General features: G+C 42.3%; 1 protein-coding gene across 4 annotated transcripts in view; it reads left to right on the top strand.

Annotated features, from left to right (window-relative positions):
• The window catches only part of LOC129514523 (phospholipid-transporting ATPase IC), a 125,457-nt gene that overhangs the window by 76,001 nt on the left and 31,907 nt on the right, over positions 1-17,549 (top strand). For all 4 annotated transcript variants that reach the window (XM_055333142.1, XM_055333140.1, XM_055333143.1 and 1 more), the window contains exons 3-12: positions 3,440-3,537; positions 5,260-5,373; positions 7,223-7,321; positions 7,419-7,480; positions 10,440-10,512; positions 10,617-10,687; positions 12,731-12,813; positions 12,923-13,081; positions 13,247-13,335; positions 15,481-15,671. In XM_055333142.1, the coding sequence (XP_055189117.1) occupies positions 3,440-3,537; positions 5,260-5,373; positions 7,223-7,321; positions 7,419-7,480; positions 10,440-10,512; positions 10,617-10,687; positions 12,731-12,813; positions 12,923-13,081; positions 13,247-13,335; positions 15,481-15,671 (1,039 nt within the window). The remainder of the gene's footprint in view (positions 1-3,439; positions 3,538-5,259; positions 5,374-7,222; positions 7,322-7,418; positions 7,481-10,439; positions 10,513-10,616; positions 10,688-12,730; positions 12,814-12,922; positions 13,082-13,246; positions 13,336-15,480; positions 15,672-17,549) is intronic.

Raw genomic sequence — 17,549 nt, forward strand, 5'->3', positions numbered from 1 at the left:
AATTAAATAAATTTCTTCTCAGAGCCTTTAATATACCAGTAGTCCTTTGAATGTCCAAAAGAGGGATGCAGTACTGTATGCTGTGTTTTGCAAATGTATTCGACCACAGAACACTGTTTTTACTTTTTTTTTAATGGTCTCTGCTTGAATTCCTCAAGCAATTAGCATAACACTTAGAGGAGAATCAGAGGACATCAATTGGTTTGGCCTCTGATTTGTCTGAATTATGCCAAACAAGGAACCTTGTTGGAAATGGGGTTATTGATTATTTGACTACAATCAGATTTCTAAAATTAACTAGAAAATTCCTGTGGTTAAGGTCAGCATGTTGTGGATAAAGACATACTGGGTACTCTCTCCAGCCTCCCCACTGTGTTATCACAGTGCAAAATTAAGAGACCAAGGTCATTTCTGGTAGACCCTTCCCTGCCCCTGTTTGAGGTCAGGTACCACTTTCTGTTGGAGGCATCTACATCCACATGGGCTGGGGATGAGATATAGCATGGGACAGACAGAGGAACCACTGGCTGGGAGACTTAATTATGAGGGAAATTTCAAGCAAACCGAGGGTCCCTGGAGGTGAAGGAGGTGGAGGGATGGGGTCACTGGGTATGGACATTAAGGAGGGCACGTGATGTAATGAGCACTGGGTGTTGTATGCAACTGATGAATCACTAAATTCTACCCCTGAAACTAATAATACACTGCATGGTAACTAAATTGAATTTTTAAAAAAGATTTTATTTATTTACTCATGAGACACACACAGAGAGAGAGGCAGAGACACAGGCAGAGGGAGAAGTAGGCTTCCCCTGGGAGCCCCATATGGGACTTGATCCCAGGACCCCAGGATCGCCCTGAGCCGATGGCCAATGTGCAACCACTGAGCCACCCATGCACCCCAACTAAATTGAATTTAAATAAAAAATTGAAACAAAAAAGAGCCACAGTGGGGACCAAAGAATCCAGCTCATGAACTAACCAGGCAGCTTATTTTTTTCCTCTTGAGTTTTTCTGAGATTCATATTTTTATCCCTTCCCCTTGGCCGTTTCTTGTTTCTTGAGGAATCCTGTCTATTTTCCTTCTCAGGCTTCTTGAATTTTAGAACAGCAGCTCAGTGAAGTTCTGGAATACTGGTAGCAGGAGGTGTGTCACAAATCATCTGCGAGCTGAAGTAAACCATTAAAAGCACATATATTTTCAAATGACCATAACATAGAAAGGATTTGAGATTACCCTATAAGATATCCTTTTTAACCTATTTTTATTTAGACCTCCTATGTGAGTGGGAAGGAAATGTTCTGATTGGGTGCAGTATACTCTGATTGTGTAACAGGTAATGCACATCGCAACAGTGCTTATGAGTGGTCTTATAGTTCCATTTAATTTAATTTCTCCCATTTGATACAATTGCACCTCAGCTAGAACGAGGCTAGGAGCAGTTCTATTTGTAATGGCACAATCATTATGATGACCCAATGAATGGCAGCCAAAACGATGCAAGAGGAATTTTCAGTAATAGGATTGTGGTTTTTTAAAAAGTAACAAGGTTAGTTATTTGCATTCTTCATTAGTCCACACTTGTCCCTTTTGCAGTATTATCTGTACTTCCTATGAGGGAAAGGTCTAGAAAACGAATCATTTAAAAAAATGAAATACAGTATTTTCAAAAGTATGTCTTTATTTTGATATTGTATAAGATGGATAACTTCAGAACTCTTTACTTGTAAATGTTCTTTAATATGTTCCCATCTCCAGAAATAGTTGAGTCCCATCAGTTATTAATATCCCTCCCTTACCAGGTGGCAGGGGAGGGAGGGGCCTATCAAAACCGGGTTTACCCATTCATGTAAATCCTACAAAGGAAGTTCATCCGGTGTGCACATGCAAACACAAGTCTGTGGAGAACCTGATGCCAAAGAGGTGCTTCCTGAACTTTCCTTCCTAATCGATGATATCCTTGTCTTGAGCCTTCATAGCAGCAGCATGCTTATGCCTTCCTGTTACAAAACCAAGCACGGCCTGATACTTGGCTTCCACCTTTCCTGATGGAAAGGTCAACCCTATGCTCATAAGCAACCCTCCCACATCGGCTCATGAGGAGACTTCTCAGGACGGTTTGGAGCACTGGTCACAAAAGAAGGCCCAGTCAGTAAAGCAAAGTGGACAGAGAAACTGGATTACTTGGCATGAGGCCTTATACATAGTAAACACTGAACAAATGTTAGCTATTGAGCTATACATCATGGGACAGAAGAACCCCAAGGAGAATCAGGTTAGAAAGAGTTAGTACTGGGCTGTCGGGGGTGGCTAGGGAGAAGGGTTTCATGAGGCACCTACTGCGTGAGAAATGGTCCCCCCAGCAGTAGAGATGCTGTGGACTTTCTCAAGTTCCCTGGAATTTGGACATGTCGATTGAATGAACGAGTCCACTCAGTGCTACGGACGTGATGTTAAGTGCATGAGGTAAGCCCGTGTGCGCTGATCTGTGATCAGGACCCAAAAGTGCTAAATTAGCTGGTGGTGGCCTTTTTCTTTGATTTACCCATTCACTAAATATTTAATGGGTTATAGACTTTACAAACCAAGTAGATGAGTTTGAAAACAATAATTTGATTTAATTTAGCTGTGACCTTCCTGGGCTCTGGCATTTTGCTTGGGTCTTGTTTAACCAAGGATTACTCTTTTAGAACTCCCATGTTCTGTGAATAGTTGGCCAAATTATGACATGTCCATGAGTTGACAAGGGCTGCTGTAACCAAGTGTCACAAACTGGGTGGCTTCAACAGCAGAAACTTATTATCTCACAGATCTGGAGCCTAGAAGTCTGCAGTCAAGGTGTAGGCAGGGGGGTGCCTGGGTGGCTCAGTTGGTTGAGTGTCCAACCCTTGGTTTTGGCTCAGGTCATGATCTCAGGGTTGTGGGATCGAGCCCATTGTTGGGCTCTGTGCTTAGTGCTGAGCCAGCTTGAGATTCTCTCCCTCTCCCTCCTTTTCTGTCCCTCCACTCAAGCTCTCTCTTTTTCTCTCCCTCTCTAAAATAAATAAATAAAATCTTTAAAAAAAAAATGTGTGGGCAAGGTTGGTTCCTATGGAGGCTGTAAGGGAAGGAAGGGTCTGTTCCAGACCTCACCCCTTGGCTTCTAGGTGGCCATGTTTCCCCCATGACTTCATCTCATCTTCCCATTATGCGTATCTGTGTGCAAATTTACTTTGTTTTAGAAAGTCATCAGTCATACTAGGTTGGGGGCCACTCTAATGACCTCACATTAACTTGATCACATCTGCAAGAACCCGGTTTCCAAATAAGATCATATTCCATGGCACGGAGCGGGAGTTCAGACTTTAACATATGAACCCAGGAAGGATGCAATTCACCCCATACCATATATTGCTAATTTTCTGCTTGACAGACTTTTTTCTCTTTCTTTTTTAAAAGATTGTACGTGGCAAGTCAAAGCTAATGATCGAAGCTTCCACGAACAGCCTCACTTTATGAACACTAAGTTCTTTTGTATTAAGGAGAGCAAGTATGCGGTAAGTTGCTTTTAACTTTTTTTCTTTTAAAGATTTTTAATTTATTTATTCATAAGAGACACACACAGAGAGAGAGGCAGAGACACAGGCAGAGGGAGAAGGAGGCACCATGCAGGGAGCCTGATGTGGGACTTGATCCCGGGTCTCCAGGATCACGCCCTGGACTGAAGGCGGCGCTAAGCCACTGAGCCACCCGGGCTGCCCTGCTTTTAATTTTCTAAATCATCTTTAGCAAAAGCCAGTTTTTTCTGGTAGCCTTTATGCTTACCAGCTTCATGAGACCCCCTCCCCACGTTCCAGATAATCCCTGGCCTGGGCCGTTGATAATCATTGTCAGTTCTGTAGAATATTGTTTTTATTCATCACATTAGTTTTCATGAAGGTGAGTAGGGGTGGCTTGACACAGACCCAAACAAAATTACGTAGATTGAAATTGTCCCTATGTATGCACAGAGCTCTCTTAATGTTTTATATAAGAATTTATAATAATGTCACAGAAGCCTTATGTTTGAAAGTGATAAGAATTTGAAAGGAGGGAACGCCTGGGTGGCCCAGTGGTTGAGCATCTGCCTTTGGCCCAGGGCATGATCCTGGGGTCCCGGGATTGAGTCCTGCATGGGGCTCCCTGCAGGGCCTGCTTCTCCCTCTGCCTGTGTCTCTGCCTCTCTCTGTGTGTCTCTAGTGAATAAATAAATAAAATCTTAAACAACAACAAAAAAAAGAATTTGAAAGGAGTCTTAATACCTCTCTCCCCCTTCTCTGCCTATGATAGATTTAGAGACTTTGAAGATATTTTTACCTCAAAAATCCTTTAGAATATTGTGTGAGAAATGGTCCCTGTCAAGTGTGTGCTTGCATGTCATAATGTATCTCTTAGTTGGCTAGGACAACTATAGCAGAGCCGCACACGGGCTGGTCTAAGCCAACAGAAATTCATTCTCTTACATTTTAGGGGCCAGTAGTCCAAAATCAAGGTGTCGGAAAGGTTAGTTCCTTCTGGAGGGCCTGAGGGCGGGTCTGTTCCAAGCTTCTCCCCCAGCTTCTGGAGGCTGCTGACAGTCCTTAGTGTTCCTTGGCTTGTAGACGCGTCCCTCCAGTCCCTGGCTATGTCTTCACAGGGCCTTGTCCCTGTAGGTTTCTGTGTCTGTGTCCAGTTGTCCTCCTCTTCTAACAGCAGTCATTGGATCCAGGGCCCCTATTAATCCAGTGTGACTTCACTGTAACTCAGTTACCTCTGCAAAGACCCCATTCCCAAAGAAGATGACAGTCCTGGGATTAGGCCCCGGGATTATGATTTGACCATATCTTTGGGGGCACACAATGCAACACTTTACACAGCAGCCTCCATCCCTCTTTAAGTAAAAGGATCCTCCTCTTCCCGCTTTGCGGTCCGTGTTGACATCTCTCTTTGCCCCATTTTCTAAGAGGCCCCGAGGAGTCAAGGAATCTGCCAGCAGCATCCACTGGGTCACAGCCAGATTTGCCACAGAGGCCTTTTGAGGAAAAATGTCTGGTTCTTGTTACTGTCTCTGTCCTAAGCCTCTAAGGAGTCATGGAGGCCTGGTTAGAATTAAAAGCATAAAGGAAATCTCAGTGTCTTTCTGGCCAATGTCCCTGTGTCACTGTAGGCCATCAGGCTTTAGGGATTTTTGCAGGTGTGTATGCACTGGGATAAATGTGTGACCTCACGTAGAATGACTTTGCTTTTTCTTTTTCCAACAGAATAATGCAATTAAAACATACAAGTATAATGCATTTTCCTTTCTACCAATGAATTTGTTTGAACAGTTTAAGAGAGCAGCCAATTTCTATTTCCTGATCCTCCTTATCTTACAGGTAATGCCCTTTGATATCTTAAATCTGTTTTGAATTATGATGACTCAGTAACATTGAAGTTGTGGACATGTGTAATCTTGAAAGTTGTTATATTAACCTCAGGGTTCTGCATGTAAGGGAATAATGCCTCGTACAGAACCAGCTCCATGGTGTTAAACGAACAGGGCAAGGAAGCAAACGGAAATAGTTAAATTCTATATTTTTTAAAAATTCTACTTCATCCTGGTGTGAATGTTAGAACTGGTTTCCCTGAAATGAATACAATTAAAACCTTCACTTTAGAATTATTTGTTCCTTAAAGTTCTATTTTTTATGTGTGTGCTTGCCCTTGGTTTTTTATTCAGATGCTTGATTTCAAGAATGTTACTTATTTGTATTAATATTTTGTTCGTAGTTCCTCGATTAATTATTTTTGAGAACTGGTTTTTTTGTGGGCAAAAGGCCTAGTCTTTTCCTGAGTCTTTTTCTCAATCGTGGCAAAGGATTCACTTATCTAGAGAGTGTTAATTTCACCTTTCTAGAAACTGCTGTTATAATCAAAGGAACTCTACACCCTCTGGGTACCAGAGTATCAGCCTTTAGCACCTGATGTGCAGGCTACGAAGGATAGCATAGCCACTTGGTTTTATCAGATTCTTTGCATCAAGCATTGGATTTGGAAAACAGTCTCATCTGCTGGGATTTCCTCAGGAAGGCTTCGTGAAGCTAGGAGCCTGGGTGTGTCCAGGTGGGGGTCGGAGATGCAGGGAGTGAGAGGAAGTGTGAGGGAGACATGGATACCGAACAGATTTAGTAGAATATGAAATCCACTGGCTTGATAGTATAGGATGGTCCTCTTATCAAGAGGGACCTTTGAAACAGGCCTGTGTACACACGAACACTAAAAATGGAAGGTGAAAATAAAATAAAATAAAATAAAATAAAATAAAATAAAATAAATAATAAAAATGTGGCAAATGATCTTTCTCTCTCCCAACCAACACCAGTCCTCTTAAGATAGAGCAATTTAAATTAGAATAATAGGTATAACCTTAGATGGCCATGTGCTTGCCATGTTATTTCCTTGAATTCTTGTACTCTGTGATGGAAGGGCTGTCCTAGCCTCTGTTTTGCAGAGAAACTGAGGCCTGGTAAGGTACGGAACTTGCTCAAAATCCCAAAGCCCTAAGTGAGAGAGCGGGACAGGATCTGGGTCCAGGAGCTTCACTGCAAGGCCTGTCATTTTAACCACTACATTATATGGCCTGACGATCCTTAGGATGATCACAAGAGAGCTTTACTAAATTTACATCCCAGTATTTCATTCCAACTTGAAGCCTATCTTAATGGGGTGAGCGGGGGGCAAGGCTTCCTGAGGGGGCCAGCCTCTTTCTGGGCTGGATCAATAGTGAGGACCCCCAGAGATGCCCTGTGCAATCACTAGCTTTCACTACCTACTGCTGCCCTCCCCTCCATCCTGAGACCCTCCGAGACCCCGGGCTGAGCCACCAGCAGTGGCGAGCCTGCCATACGCACGCCCCCTGAAAGGTAAAGGGCTGCTTGCTCCAGCTGCCTACACTGCCCGCCCTCCTGTGAATTATGGTTTTCACAAGAAGTTTAGAGCTATTCTCTTTCAGCCTCCTCGGTGTCCAGTTAAGGCCACAATGAAACAAATCTCAGGAGCAACCCCCCTCTGGGGTCTGTTCCAGGAAGCCAGAAGCCAGAGAGGGAGGCAAGAAGGGGGTCGGCTGGAGGCTCAGATGCCTTTCCTGCAGGCTCTGCGGGATGTAGCCTTGGCTGATGGTGGAGGTTGGAATCCACAGGAACGTGTAGATCCTGGGCCCACGTGTCTACCTTGTGTGTCTTCCAGGCAATCCCTCAAATCTCGACCCTGGCTTGGTACACCACCCTGTTTCCCTTGCTCGTGGTGCTGGGCATCACGGCCATGAAGGACCTGGTGGACGATGTGGTAAGGATTTCTCGTGCAACTGTCTCCTCACTGTGGTGGCGTGAATACCTTCTATTTTGAGATTATTAAAATAACCTTTCTCCTTCTCTCTTCTAAGGCTCGCCATAAAATGGATAATGAAATCAATAACAGGACGTGTGAAGTCATTAAGGATGGCAGGTACTGTGCCTGCCTTAATTTGTAACTGAGTTACAAGGACAGAGTGGATAACCATGTCTAGAAACATGCTTAGGGATAACCGCTCCGAACTTACAGGTGTCAGCACACCAGCCATTTCGCTGTAAGGGTCTCTCTTCATTCCCCAAGACTCGGTCCCCTCCTGGTGACCCAGAGGCTATAGCCAAATCGGATTGCGTTGGATTGAGCATGGTTGCCCACTGGGCCCTGTGGTATCAGCATTCTTGTGTTGTTGTTGTTGTTGTTGTTAATAATATTCTATTTGTTATTTATTTGAAAGAGCACACAAGTGGGAGTGGGGGAGTAGGGGCAGAGGGAGAGGGACGAGGGGACTCCCGCTGGGCAGGGAGCCTGATGTGGGGCTTGATCCCAGGACTCTGGAATCCTGACTTGAGCCAAAGGCAGATGCTTAACTCACTGAGCCAGCCCGGCACCCCAGCACTGCTGTTTGCATGGCTCCTTCAGCCTGGAGCCTCCCACCTTTGCTGTTCCCAGATTTGTGTGTTCAGGACTTTGCCCAAACATTTGACACCTTTCCTGATTCTCCAGCTCAGGTGACCGCACCCTTCACTGCACTTTCAGAGCATTTTTGCTTTCCTCTTTCTTATTATGATAGGACTTTTATTAGAATTATTGGTGTCTGTGTCTCATGTTCTGTCCTGAACTGGAAGTTTCTCAAGGAGACTGTCCCAATGGTATTTGGTTAGTTTGTTGTTGTTGTTGTTGTTGTTTGAGTTTTGTTTTTTGGTCCAACAGAGCCTCCAACACACAGAAAGTGCTCAACAAATGTTAAATAAACATTGACAACTGTGACCAGCAGGACAACTCACGGAGCAGTAATGAGTGGTTTTTTGAGCAAGTGCCTAGAGGCAGAACCACAAAGTCAAGTGCTAAAAATAGTGACTAAGAAAATGCCAAATCACTATGATGTACACCTGAAGCTGTAGGAGATTTTCTATCAGTTCTACTTCACTAAAAAAGAAAGAAAAAAATAGTGTGAGGGCCTAATACAAAGACTTCTTCTGTGTCAACCCTGAGAAAAATAAGGTGATTTATAGGCATAGTTCTACTGTGTCTAATTTGCATATAGACTATGTCAATCTATAAATCTGTTTGGATGGCTTTGTTTCCTTTCCAAACAAATGGATTCTGTTCTGAAGGTTACCTTTCAACAAATCACTCAGAATTTTTGTAATGAGAGTGGTAAGATTCACAGCCAGCCTGCACAACTCTGGCAATAGCTCACAACCTGGCTAACTCACTGGTAAAGAGTAGCTCTGAGTGGCCTTGAATGTAGGGGTCAGGGATGCCTGGGTGGCTCAGCAGTGGAGCGTCTGCCTTTGGCTCAGGGCGTGATCCTGGAGATCGGGGATCGAGTCCCACGTCGGGCTTCTTACATGGAGCCTGCTTCTCCCTCTGCCTGTGTCTCTGCCTTTCTCTCTTTCTGTGTTTCTCATGAATAAATAAATAAAATCTTAAAAAAAAAAAAAAGAATGTGGGGGTCAGGGTGCATATCTGATAGAGCAATGGCCCCAGCTCCCCCTGGAGTGGAGTCAAGCCTGTGTGGGCACTTGGGCATTGGGGGGGAAACAGTAGGACCTTCAAGGGGAAACCAGATGTCATAGTGGAAGGGCCCAACAGAATTGCCTCTAATACCCCAAAGAGCTGTGGCGAGGTTCTTAACTTGTTCGTTTATAATTTGACACTCACATGCAAATTCCAATTTACAGGTTTACAGATACTGAAATGTAAACCAACTGCAATTTCATTTATTGAAAGATGAGCCAAGTTTTTTTAAATCCTAAAGAATTGTGTCTTAAATTCTAATAAAATTGGTGAAATTGATCCGTACGCATATATCTAAAATGTATTTTAAATGGAAAAAAAACAACCCCAAAATATATTTTCAACTCCAGATCTCTTTTATCCATAAAGTAATGGGAGGACAAACATGGTAATTGGATTTCTGCCTGCAAAAACAGTTAAGTCTATTAGTTGTGATAGATTCATGCTATTAGGGGTTATCTTTTCTATGTATGAAAATCTTTAAAACAGACTACTGTATTTTAAAACTTTTTAAACTGTTGATTTGTTAGACATTTAAATGGGTATTTCCTAGGAAATTTAAGCCTGAAAGCAGTCATCTTTTTATTTAATCTTGCATTTTATCAGTGTCCTTATTAGACTTATAAAAGTGCTACACACTCCTTGGAAAGGTTTGTTACACAGTAGGGAGGAGCCATGCTCTAAAATGCCAGTGGGGGGGATCCCTGGGTGGCTCAGTGGTTTGGTGCCTGCCTTCGGCCCAGGGCGTGATCCTGGAGTCCTGGGATCGAGTCCTGCGTCAGGCTCCCTGCATTGAGCCTGCTTCTCCCTCTGCCTGTGTCTCTGCCTCTCTCTCTCTCTATGTCTGTCTCTCATGAATAAATAAATAAAATCTAAAATAAAATAAATAAAATAAAATAAAATAATAAAATAAAATGCCAGGAGGATCCCAGGTGGCCTGTGGGGGAACCAGAATGCATTCCTACCTTCAAACCACCTGGGACCTGCATCCTGAGCAGGTGAGGGATAACCCAGAAGAGAGAACAGGAGAGGTAGGAGCAGAGTCCATGAGTAAAAACAAAGGAGCAATCTGCTATCTCCGTGCCACACAATTTAAGTAGCTCAAGCCTGCGTTATGTGATGTAGGCTGGAAGCACACGTCAAAGTGGTCACCGTTTCCTTTAGAGAACCACCACCACCACTTCCTTTAGAGAACCGCGATTCACATGACCACTTAATGTGCTTTCATCATTCAATGGCTGAACTTTTAGGAAACCTCTTCTCTGTGATATCCACGTTTTCCCCAGAATCGCTGGCTTCTAGAAAGAAGAATCCCCGATCTTTTGCCAGTCACTTTAAGAAAGCCAATAAACCATCATTGTTTTCAATATTTTAGATTCAAAGTTACCAAGTGGAAAGAGATTCAAGTTGGAGATATCATTCGTCTGAAAAAAAATGATTTTATTCCAGTAAGTGAATAAGCCCTGCATTCCTCACCCCGTGTCCTCCCTGCCGCCCTGGCGGTCAGTTTGCCTTGGAGATCTCTGTTATTGGTGTGTTTTGTTTTGCACAGGCTGACATCCTGCTACTGTCCAGCTCTGAGCCTAACAGCCTCTGCTATGTCGAAACAGCTGAACTGGATGGGTAAGTGGGTCTTCGCTGGGCCTGTTTTAAGACTGACCTCGGAGGGTACAGTCATTCCATTGAAAATTGCATCTGAAAAGGAGCTCTGAGATCTGGCCTTGCCCCCAGCATTTGCAGGCTGTCTGATTGTGTTCCTAGCAGACCAGCCTCTCTTTTTTTTCTCCTTTTTTTTTTTTAAGATTTATTTATTTATTCATGAGAGACACACAGAGAGAGAGAGGGAGAGAGGCAGAGACACAGGCAGAGGGAGAAGCAGGCTCCATGCCGGGAGCCTGATATGGGACTCGATCCTGGAACTCTGGGATCACGACCTGAGCCGAAGGCAGGCGCCCAACTGCTGAGCCACCCAGGCGTCTCTTCTTCTTCTTTTTTTTTTTTTTTAAAGATTTATTTTTTTAATTCCATCTGTAAGTGGGGCTCTCAAACCTGCCCTTCCTTCCACTTTGAGGGAAGGTAAAATGATCGATGCCTGAGCCCTTTGTAAATAGCTGAGCAGTGTCTAGACACATACAAATGACTATCAATTTAATCTATTTCAGAAAAAACTGGTTTTTTTTTTTGAAGTATTTGTCAACAGACCATTTTGAATTTTCCCTGTGTTGGCTTTGTTACTATGCTACCACTTAAAGAGAAGAATGTTCTCCTTCTGGCTAGTTTTGAATGCATTTATTGGGTGCCTATGATGTTTCATTAGCATTATGTATTAGCTACCTTAATCTTTTCAGCGACCTTATGAGACTAGTATTATTAGTACCTTGTCATTACCCATGAGGGAAATGAGACCCATTTCCCATGAGGGAAATGAGACCCTCATTGCCCATGAGGGAAATGAGACCCATAGCCTGTCGAGGGTCACACAGGAAGTGGCAGGGTTCGGACACTGCTCCCCTGTGCTGGCTCTCCAGGCTGGTGTGTGCATTTCTCCCCTGAGCTGTGAACGCCTTTCCTCATACCCTACAAGTATATAATTTCTTTACGGGGAGCTGAAATCAGCTCAGGGAAACTAGGTGTGCTCTATAAATGAGTCAGTTGGTCAATCTTATGTATAAAACTGCCATTATTTCCGTGAGTGAGAGATTCTGAAGCTTTCCAAAGGTAGCAAAGGTAGCAAAACATACCTGTCAGAAAAGCAGAATGGGAAGGTTGAAGGCCACAGGTCAACTTCTGGATATATGGGAACCCCAGAATCAGTGTTTGTCGACCCACAAAAAGACATCCATCATGTGAGGGCAGCACTGCCATACAGAACCCAAATGCCCAGCCTGATTTTCCTCATTCCAGAGCATGCACCTTCCTTGCTCTGTGGGGGGAAATGCTAAGTATTGGGAGGCAAGGTTCCCACCTCCTTTCCTAGGTAGAATTATCATTCAGAGATACAGGATCCAGTTATTCGCTCTGGAAAATAATAGGTTGACAGAGTCCAAACACTTTTGAAAACAAGTATGTCTTATAGAATCATCTTAGTGTGATTAAATATTAGAAGCTAAGTTTTTTTTTTTTTGAAAAAAGATTTTCTTTTTCTATTTTAGAAAGAGAGAACACGAGCAGGGGGAGGGGAGAGTCAGAGGAGAGAGAGAATCTCAAGTAAGACTCTGCACTGAGCATGGAGCCCAATGCAAGGCTCGATCCCAGGACCCAGAGATTATGACATGAGCGGAAATCAGGAGTCTGACACTCAACAGACAGAGCCACCCAGGAGCTCCAAGGAGCTAAGTTTTTAAATAGCAGTTTGATAGTTTAGGCTGGTGGTAAAAGCTAAGTTAGTAAGAAGGAGGATAGGAAGCTTATAGATGTCTCTATCCCAACCATACTGGCCCACAAAAACAAATGGCGAAGGGGACCAACATTTCCCAAGTTAGAAGTTTTTCTGTAGCTTGAGAAATAACCTCACTAAACCCAAAGTTCCAAGGCAAACAGTTTGAAAATCGGAAAAGCTTATGAGTTAGCTTTGGCTTCTAGGTATACGTAATGTTACTTGGTACAATTTTTCTTCTATTCCTTTTCGATTTGTTCATTTAATTCTTTTTTTTCCTCTCCCTTTAGAGAAACCAATCTAAAGTTCAAAATGGCGCTTGAAATCACACACCAGTATCTCCAAAGAGAAAATGCATTGACAACATTTGATGGTTTGTGCAAACACGTCTTACTTTGTTTTAATTTCTAGTTGCCCAACTCTGTCCCAATTAATTATAACCAGAAAAATCTTTCATATGTGAATCAAATTTTTTTTCAAAGGTTTTATTGAATGTGAAGAACCCAATAATCGACTAGATAAGTTTACAGGAACACTATTTTGGAGAAACACAAGTTTTCCTCTGGATGCAGATAAAATTTTGTTACGTGGCTGTGTAATTAGGAACACTGACTTCTGCCATGGGATGGTTATTTTTGCAGGTAATTTCAGAGTTTCTTGGGAAATCGATCTGATATTTTAAGATTTAAAGAAGGGGTTTGCTCCTCTGTTCATTCTCCATCAAAGCAAAAGAAAGAGTAATTTTATTGACATGACCGTGAATTGATTTTCCCAACTACTGATAATATTGAATTTTCTACTTTTAGGTGCTGACACTAAAATAATGAAGAATAGTGGGAAAACAAGATTTAAAAGAACTAAAATTGATTACTTGATGAACTACATGGTTTATACGGTACTTGTTTTCTATTTCAGTAGATAAGTGACTAGACTGCTATCTTTTGCCTTAATTTTTTGTATGCTTTTTTTTTATTCAGAGAAATCTAACCTCTCCAAGCCAAGTAGAAGAATGCATGAGGTGTTCCAAGGCTGGATGGGAGAGAGAGGACTCTCTTACTTTTTCTCAGAAATCTGTACTTCTAATAGGAGAATCCTTTTGGGGATGGAAATTCCAGTTATAGGGGCCCCTGGGTGGTTGAGTATTTTGTTAACTGGAGTGACCAGTTGGAAAACCAAGGAGCCTGAGATAAGTTAGTGGGGCTGGGCTCCAAGAGTCAATGCAGGGTTGATTTCATTGCTATTAGTTTCCCTAAAACGTAGTTCTCATAAAAACAAACTCCCCCTGCCCACACACACACGATGTATATACCGTATAAGTCTACATATAAGGCAAGGCTACATAGAAGGTGTGTTGAGGGTGCCCAAGACCACCCCCAGGTTTGGTGATTCACTAGGACTCATAGAATAGAGCATCTAGTTGCCCTCATAGCTATGACTTACTGTAACTTATTACAAAGTAAGATTAGCAAAGGCAAATGGCCCATGAAGCAGAGTCTGGAGGAAGCTAGGTGCAAACTTCCAAGAGTCCTCCCCGGTAGGGTCACACAGCGAGACACACTTAATTCCCGTAGCAACAATTTGTGACAGCCCATGTGAAACATTGTTTATCATCAGGGAAGCTCATTAGAGACTCTGTGCCTGTGGTTTTATTGGGATGTGGTCACTTAGGCACCACCTGCCAGGCATGTAACCAAAATTCCAGATTCTCTGAAGGAATGCAGGTGGTCAGCATAAACCATATTGTTTTATACAGTTAGGCATAAGGAATAAGGAAACACATCCAAAACCTATGTTCCCAGATGCCATCCAAAGGCCAACCTTGCAAGCAGGTCTTTTAAGGATAGCATCTCAGGCCTGGTACCAAATATTAAGCAGTCTTCTGATTTCTCAATGAGAATTATTTTTTTCCCAAGTTTAATTTGAATACATAAACTTTTAGGGACTTCTAATAGAATACTTTACATATGCATATTTAAATTCATATAAAAATAATATATTAATTTAAGAATTCTTTTTTCTCTGATCCCACATTTCATGAAAACTTTATTTGAACTTTTCACATGCATCTTCCATGTCATTGTCCAGGTTATGGCCAAAGTACTCACCACGAATCTGTCTCTCCTTCTGAGCCTCATGGTTTTGAGATATAGCACTTCTGGAATCTGTGTTTAGCAATTTATTTTCCTTTTTTTTTTTTTTGGTGTGTGTTTAGAAATTTAAACCTGCCATATTTCTACCCTCAAATATCAAATACCACAAGACAGTGGACTTTTTATCTCCTAATAGTATCCTCATCATTTCCATAACAAAATACTTACTGTGCCCACTTCTTAAGTGATCTTAAACCTGAAATGAAATTTCTTTTAATTAATTAATTAATTAATTGATTGATTAATGACACAGAGAGAGAGCATGAGTGGTGGGGAAGGGAGAAGCAGACTGTCCGCTGAGCAGGGAGCCCAATGCAAGGCTCAGTCCCAGGACCCAGAGATCATGACCTGAGCTGAAGGCAGATGCTTGACCTACTGAGCCACCCAGGTGCCCCAAACTTTAAGTGATGTTTAAACCTTCAGAAATAATTACCCAAATCTGGGTGAAATTCCCTTAGCTTCTCTTTTAAAAACTTATTTCTGTCAAATATTTTCTATAAGCATCCCAAGTCAGCATTGTTTGAAACTATTTCATGCTAACCTGCCCTAAACAGTATATTATTCCAAGTAAAAGCCATTGATCGAATGCCTTGTAATATGAGGTTGTTTAACAATTTGAATATAAGACACCACCTTCTCTTTTGAACTATAGTTTTGGGAACAAAACTGCACCTCCCTGTGTTACATAGGATGAATCAGTCAATGGTGGAACACAAAGAGGCTCTCAAAGCATCCCAATGGCACTTTCTTTCCTTTAAACGTGTTGTTTTTGCAGACTACTGAATTATCATCAATATGCGAAATATTGAGGAAGGTTAATTAGCACCTGTGGCATTCTGCGGGTCGGCAATCTGCCTTCCGAATCCACTTAAAAGTTTCATGTCTTCTAGATCTTTGTTGTTCTCATCCTGGTGTCTGCGGGTCTTGCCATTGGCCATGCTTACTGGGAAGCTCAAATTGGCAATAATTCTTGGTACCTCTACGATGGAGAAGACTATACACCCTCCTACCGTGGATTCTTAAATTTCTGGGGCTACATCATTATTCTAAACACCATGGTGCCCATCTCTCTCTATGTCAGGTAAGGCTCTCCTCTCTTTGGCCTTCTGTTTTAAGGGAAGAATGTAGTACATTTTCTCAACTTCGCACCTTTATTTCTATCAATAATCATTTTGGCCTTGGAGGCCATAAGGAACAGGTAAGAAAATAACATTCATTTCAGGACTGAGGGGTAATATAGGGGAAGGAACTTAACATTGGAGTGTCTGCTCGGTGCCGGGCACAGCACCTTGTACCTTGACCACTCTGTAGATGAGACTCCCAGAGTTCAGAAGTCACTCCCTTGGTAAGATTCCTTCTCAGTGGACTTCAAAGCCCAAGCTTCAGAAGGGGCCTTGGGAGGAGATGGAGATTTCAAACATCATGGGAAAACTTAGTTCTTTTCCTTTTCAGAAGCCTTTTCAACCTCTTAGCTGGCTCTTCCTTATTACCACCTGGCATATCCATCGCTTGTAAAATGCTTCCTGGCCACTGCTTTCCATGGGGCACACCCCTACCCCTGCCCTCATTCAGCCTCCCGAAATGTTCTGTTTCTTATCTCAGGCACAACCATGATAGAGGAGTCAGAGTTCTAGCCCTGACAAATGGCTATCACCTTGCTTGGTGAGATTCCTTCTTCACTTTTTTCTTTCCTTAATACCAAAGTTTGCTGTCATTCACCGGTTGGATGTTAGACAACTGGAAGGGGCGTTGTGCCTTGGAATATACTCAGCAGCCAAGGTCTACTCTGAGTTCCAATTAAGTAACAGCCCAGAGACCCACAGGATCACATACACTTCTGTAATTAGAAGCACTTGCTTTATTTTAATTTTATTACATGTGCATTTGTTTTATTTTTAATTTGATTACAGGTCATTACTGTTGTTCTTTCACCATGAAGGGGAGCCCTGGGGAGCCATGTGTTTGCAGTCACTTAAAAAAAACAACAAAAAACTGAGATGAATTTTACCTTTGTTGGGGGAGCTACTGAACAGATTATTTTGTTTAAAACCGTATATTGTAAAATAAACTACGTATGTCGTTTTTGGTTTTAAAAAGTCATGTCATGTGACTAATATGATTTCCTTATTTTTCTTGGAAATCAAGGTCCTTCTAGAGCGTAAGTTGGATCAGGTCATTCTGCTTTGTTTTCTACCCTGTGGTAGCTTTCCATTTTAGAATAAACTCATTATTGAGGCCACACTATGAGGCACGAGGCCCAGTGTGGTCTGGTGTTCTCCCCCTCCTCTGCCTGTAACCTCCTCCCCGTCCTTAGGCTCCCTTGATACTCCTCAGTATGGTACCAATACCTGCCACAGGGCCTTTGCACTTGCTCTTGTCTCTGCCTAGGACGTTCTTCCCTCCTATCTACATGGTTGCTCTTTCATTTCCTTCAGGCCTCTGCTTGAACATCACCTCATCACGCTGGCCTTTCCTGATGCACTCCATTTTATTTTATTTTTTATTTTTATTTTTTTTTACGCACTCCATTTTAAATGTCACTTCCGTTCCCTATCGGTCTCCATCTTCCTTTACCCTGCTTTGATTTTCCGCAGTGAATTTTCACCACATAATATATTTACAAGTTTATTTGTCCTCATTAGATCATAATCTAATGGGGGTAGGGATTTTGTCTCTTTTGTTTATCGATGCATCCTCTGTACCTAGGATGGTGTCTGTACACAGTAGGCCCTCAGGAAATATTTATAGGGTGACAGAGGGAGTTGTTTTTCCATTTCTTTAATTTATTATAAAGACATCTTTTGCCCTCTTAACATTTGCTGGATATGTAAACAGCTTCCTTATAACTGAGATATATTTAATCCCTTAGAATTTTAAAATTGAGATGATTCTTTTAGACTATCTTATTTGGGACATTCTTTAACCTTCTAAGAATTTAGGGAAAGAAAAGACTATGCTT

This window comes from Nyctereutes procyonoides, unplaced genomic scaffold (assembly GCF_905146905.1).
Source record: "Nyctereutes procyonoides isolate TBG_1078 unplaced genomic scaffold, NYPRO_anot_genome, whole genome shotgun sequence".
In the NCBI taxonomy this organism is placed as follows: Eukaryota; Metazoa; Chordata; class Mammalia; order Carnivora; family Canidae; genus Nyctereutes; species Nyctereutes procyonoides.